Source organism: Halichoerus grypus, chromosome 14 (assembly GCF_964656455.1).
Source record: "Halichoerus grypus chromosome 14, mHalGry1.hap1.1, whole genome shotgun sequence".
NCBI classification, from domain to species: domain Eukaryota; kingdom Metazoa; phylum Chordata; class Mammalia; order Carnivora; family Phocidae; genus Halichoerus; species Halichoerus grypus.
This window is the reverse complement of record NC_135725.1, coordinates 34,626,305-34,632,164: the sequence shown is the minus strand read 5'-3', so window position 1 is coordinate 34,632,164 and position 5,860 is coordinate 34,626,305. Positions and strand designations below refer to the sequence as shown.

At 38.8% G+C, this 5,860-nt stretch overlaps 1 protein-coding gene across 1 annotated transcript; it reads left to right on the top strand.

Annotated features, from left to right (window-relative positions):
- Positions 1 to 2,351: 2,351 nt before the first annotated feature.
- On the top strand, positions 2,352 to 3,848 carry DMAC1 (distal membrane arm assembly component 1). The gene is made up of 2 exons (XM_036083752.2): positions 2,352 to 2,692; positions 3,556 to 3,848. The coding sequence occupies exons 1-2, from the start codon at positions 2,419 to 2,421 to the stop codon at positions 3,618 to 3,620; spliced, it is 339 nt and encodes a 112-aa protein (XP_035939645.1). The 5' UTR covers positions 2,352 to 2,418; the 3' UTR covers positions 3,621 to 3,848.
- Positions 3,849 to 5,860: the final 2,012 nt, after the last annotated feature.

The following is a 5,860-nucleotide window of genomic DNA, read 5'->3' as shown; positions in this document are numbered from 1 at the left end:
TTTTATCCACAGAAGTGTGTAATCAAAATGTTTGGTAACCACTGTCAAATGATATTTTTTGTTTGTTTGTTTGTTTTCACGTAAATAAGGAGAAATCACATGCACTATAGAATGTTGAATCAGGCATAGTGAAAATCGGCTACAAATTGTGAATTTCTAAGTGAAATGTTATTAAATTCATTTAGTATGGAACTTAGCAAAATGCTAACTGAAAAGAGATATTTAGTAAATAATAGAACTTTCAAGTTAGGAAAAAAGTGTTAGATTTCACCTATTCCAAATCTCCTATTACAAACATGAGGTAACCAAAACTCCTTATTACAAACATTCTCTCTCTAACAGGCTAGAGAGAATAAATAATGTTTTCTACGTCGTATGGCTGACTCATGGTGACAGGGCCTGCTATAGAACCCAAATTTCCCAACCCTTTGTCTTTCTACTGGACAATACATGGGGGGTGAGAGAGAGAGAGAATGAAATGGAAAGGGTCTTTGAAATTAAGCAGCAGGCAACCTGTGTTCTCATGATTGCATTTTCTCCTATTACTTTCTTTTCTCCTATTATCCATACCTTTATTTTTATCTTTTTTCAATCCTTCCCAAAATCACATCCCATTTTAGAAAATGGAATAATGAATTTATTTTTTATCATGTTAATTTTTTAAGCCATTCTAACGGAGAAAAATTCAAACCTGAAGTTAATCCTGTTTTCATCCACCTCCTCTGGCAGAAATGACCTCTGAACTCTAAATGCCTTTTTCTTACCAGTAATCCCCTGAAAACAACCAGAAAAAAAAAAAAAAAAATACACATGCAACTCTACCCAAAGGAAATGGAAGGGAAATGGGTTGGGAATGGATGCTATAGCAGTTGAATTACAAAGAAGCAATCAAAATTAAAAATTTATTCCAAAGGGATGGTAAGAATGTAAACCTACAAGAACAAATCCTATATTAACTCTTCAAGTCCATTAGCCTGATTCTGAGTTGAATTATCTCCAGGGCTCTCAGAATAGAAACAATACCATGAGTATGACAAAATTGAGATCATGACGTTAGGAAATAACTAAAGAGAAATGAAAAGTATTTATCCAGGTAATTCAAACCCATTTTTAATACCTTGATTATATTTATGTAGTCCCCTCACAACATTGATAAAGGAAAGTTTCAACTTTGAATGTTTCCTGCTCTTGAGCTCCTAGAGAAGCTATACTTTAACATTTAACAAGGTCAAAATGACTTGGCAAACCTTAAAGCATGGGTTCTATATCGGAGCACACATTGGCTTTCTTTGTTTAAAAATAAATGATAAGGGGCGCCTGGGTGGCTCAGTTGGTTAACTGTCTGCCTTATGCTCAGGTCATGATCCCAGGGTCCTGGGAATGAGCCCTACATCAGCAGGGAGCCTGCTTCTCCCTTTCCCTCTGTTGTTTCCCCTGCTTGTGCTCTCTCTCTCTCTCGCTCGCTCTCTGTCAAATAAATAAATAAAATCGTAAAAATAAATAACTAAATAAATAAATAATAAGTAAAATAGAAAATAACCAAAAATGAGGATTCTGAACACAAGGAAAAATAAAGAAACTTCCCCAGTTCTCATAAAATTAAAGTCATACAGCCTTCCAATATATTAAAAACTAAGATAAAGTCTGTGACGTTCTGGAGTGTTCTTCATCATGACTTGTAATTCTTTATGAAAAAACATATATAACCTTGCACCAAATGTTTCTTCCCCAGAACACTCTCTTCTTTGTGAATATGGTGTACCCCAGGCAGCTATCCTAACTTGGACTGGAATAAAACTCTTTTCCTTTCTCTTTAAAATTAAAAAAAAAAAAAGTTTGTTCATTTTGCATCGACAATATGTACAGGTGACATATAAGAAATTTGACTGTATTGACACAGGTATTGGTTTCAACTATGGCAATGTCACTTAACCAGTTTTATCATTTTTCAGGAAAATGATACCTCATTGGGTTGGGAAGACTAAATGGCATAATGCAGATAATCGCTTAGCAAAGTGTCTAGCATATAGTTAAGCACATATAAAACTTAACTCTTTTGAGTTACACACCTCCAGACAGGTGAAGTGACACGCTCAAGGGAAGAAACTTAGAAACCCAGACTCCTCCTCTAAAGAAACTAAGAATTCAGACATTTAGGAGGTTGGCTAAGTCATAATCCTGAAAATGATTGCGGCTGGGTGTAGGGATAGATAGCCCCAGGTAAGGCCAAGGTTGTTGCCACACAAATCCACAACGGAAGGCGCGCCACCATCTTTTCCCGTTGGAGGCAGGCCAAACTACATTTCCCAGCGACCTCAAGCTGCTTCCGGTGCAGTGCGCCGGCGCTTTGCTTTCCGGCCGTAACTTTTACGTCAGTTCCGTCCATGGAGTCCCATCGCTGAAGCCGAGCTCCCGAACATGGGTTCTTTCCTGTCCCAGCCTGTGCAGCCGATCAAGGTCCCTGCGCCTCCTGAGGCCACCAACTCCGCCGAGTCCCTGCCCCTCCCTGCACCTGGAGCGCCGACCTCTCCAGCGGAAGCCCCTCTATTTAATAACTGCTGGAGCTGTCGCGTGCTTTCAGGGGCGGGGCTGATAGGGGCGGGCGGGTACGTGTACTGGGTGGCGCGGAAGCCCATGAAGCTGGGATACCCCCCTGGTCCAGGGACTATTACGCAGATGGTCATCGGCATCAGTGAGAGTCGGGGCAACGCAGGGACTTTGGGCTGGGGGAGAGGGAGAAGTGGGCTGGAGCCACGTGGGCGGGTTGCGGGGCTGGTCACGTGGCGGAGGTACACCAAATGAGAAGCAGGGTCGGGGAGAGGAAGTTGTTGGGACGCTTTCCTCTTTAAAGAAAAATCACAGAATTGAGAACTTTATTAGCTTCAATTTTTTTAATCCTAACAATGGCTATTAGATATAGGTATGATTATAGTAATCCTTTTTTACCGCCGAACAAACTAAGGCGCAAAGACTAAGAAGTATTATGTTCAAGGTCAGATAATCAGGATGTGACCCAGCTGGCACCAGACCCCATTTTTTTCCCTCCAGATCCTGGAGAAAGTCTGAGTGAGAGTACATAATCTTGGTTAGGAACTAGGGCTTTGAAGTGACATCTTAGATATGACTTGTAAGCCCACATTTTGGTGTACCATGGGTAAAGTGGCCCACAGTCCTTAACTGTAGCAATAATAATAATGTGGTTATTATTATAATAATTGTTACGATATCTTACAGTAAAATGTAGTAATTCTTTTTACTCTTCAAGCCAATTGAATGGGTAGAATTTTAGGTTTTCAGATCTCTTACCTTTTTAATTAGATTCCCCAAATCAGTTCTCCTTAAGTCCCTTTCTTGCTTGGGTAGGTAACTGATTTTTCTTTTCCTCTGAACTTTTCTTTTCCTTTTCTGAGTTTGACTCTTACAAGAGAATATAATGGTGATGTATCTTCTAGGAGTGTTGTGAGGATTAAATAAGGTGGCATATATGAAAGCACCTAGTAAACTGAGGTGTAACAACCATGTAAGGTGCTGCTGTTTTTTTGTTTTTTTCCCTAGGCATTGCTTGTTGGGGTGTAGTCATCCTTTCAGACCCCAAAGGAAAGGCCTTCCGTGTTGATTGAAAGTACTACCTATGAATTTGTCGTCATTTGTCCATGTCCCCAGGACACCAGAACAAGCATGGGACTTATGGATGTTCCGGACAGACAAATGGACATTGACAGACTTAAGTCCTGAGGATACTACAAGACTGAAAAGACAAATGTGGGTTGTTATTCTTTGGCCATGAGTGTTGTGGCCGCTTTCTCAGGCTCCACAGGGAACAATAAATCTCTCAGAGAAGAGAACAAGTTCTGTGTCTTATCTGGTATAATAATTAAAAAAACAAAAAAAAGTTAAAAAATTTTAAATTAAAAAAAAAGAGGAAAATGATAAACCAAGTTGGAAAATGAACTAAACTATTATTTTAAGTAGTTCTCTTTACTTTTCCTAGTATTGGGTCCACACCTATTAACAGTCGATTGGCATCATGCGATGTGCAGAAGTACATAAAACTTTTTATCTGTGCACTGCTTGTAATTTCCAAGGCGTTATCAAATATATCACCTTATGAGAGTTTCAAAGCTACTCTATTTCATTGATGGTAAGTGAAACTTAAAAATAGTCCTGGTGATTTGTCCAGAGTCATTCAGCAAGTCTGGTGCATCTAGGACTTGTTTAGTTCTCCTTCTAGTCTTTCAGAACTCGGATGATTCCAAAGAGGCAAGAATTACCTTTATGAAACAAAAATCAGCATATAATTAAAGAAAAGTACCCAAAAAATTGAGAGAAATTTACGTTTATCATTGAAAACAAAAACATTTGGTTCTTTGTCCACAACCACTGGAAATGTTTCTGTGATGACATTGACATGCTTTTGAGATAATGACTTAAAATTTGACAGTTCATTTCTAAGATAAGCCTGTGCTTCCTACCAGTTTTTTTCATTTCTGATATACCCTAGCTTCTCTATAAAGTTATACATTGCTGTTTTTCATAGCAGAAAGATGGTCAAGTTCAGCTGCCGATCACAGTGTGTACAATGTTGAGCAAGTCCCTTCAGAGCTGTTACTAGTATGTAGAAGTGCCTGGATCTAATGCTGAATGACTGTATTCCCAACATTTTTTTTTAGGTTAAACCAAAGTACATAAATCTAACTTTTGGTCTTGGATTGACCTACTGAATAAATAGAATAACTCTTAATATAATTTTAACATCTCAGAATTTGTACTAGTGTGTAAGCAAATAAGAGCTTTTTCCAAATAAACTTGCCTGCTCACTAGAGTATTGCCAAGGTATGTTTGAACCAAACATACCCAACTTGGAGCTGTTTTACTAGGTTTGAGTAAAATAATTCTTTACTATGTCTGTGGGCATTTAAGTGGGAATAACACCCCCCCCCCCAAAAAAAGTAAGTTTGTTAAATTTGAAACTAACAGTTGTTTTTCTTTTTTTTTTTTTTAACTTTGGAAAATTTGCTTTGGTTTCTGCCAGTGCAAAGTCAGAAATCTAATTTGTTTTAGAGATGAGTCTGATCTTCAGAGACAAAATGGATATACCACTTCAGTCCTGCAATGCAGGAAGTACACAAAGTGCCCCTATTGTCTTCCCTTTTGTTGGGGATGAAGTGGGGTGAGTAGGATAAACAGGCTCAAAAATCAGTGGATTATTACTCAGTAATGTAAGAACACCTGTTTAATTATGATTCATGGGCTGTAGAATCTCTTTATGGCATGGAAATGAGTTTACAAAGGCTCATAATTACTTCTGGCAAAGGAGAGGAGGAAAAGTACAAATAAAGGTAATTTAAAATGACCTTACAGTTTTCCTTGAAACACAAACCAAAATGTGAACATATGTGAACACGGACAATGTTCATGATGTCCAAGGTATCTATTAACTAAACCTTTACATGGTATAAACTTCAGTAGCTCAGTGATCAAGAAAGTATTACACTGGGGCACCTGAGTGGCTCGGTTAAGTGACGACTCATGATTTTGGCTCAGGTCATGATCTCAGGGTCATGAGATCTAGCCCTGTGTCTCGAGATTCTCTCCCTCTCCCTTTACTCCTCCCCCAGCTTGCACTCATATGCGCTCTCTCTCTCTCTCTCTAAATAAGATCTTTTAAAAAATCATTGCACCATCTCTTCTTTTTTTTTTTTTAAGATTTTATTCATTCATGAGAGCGCAAGAATGAGAAAAGAGGGGGGAGAGGAAGAATCAGCCTCCTTAATGAGCAGGGAACCTGAAGTGGGGCTCAATTCCAGGACCCCGGGATCATGACCTGAGAGCTGAAAGCAGATGCTTAACCCACTGAGCC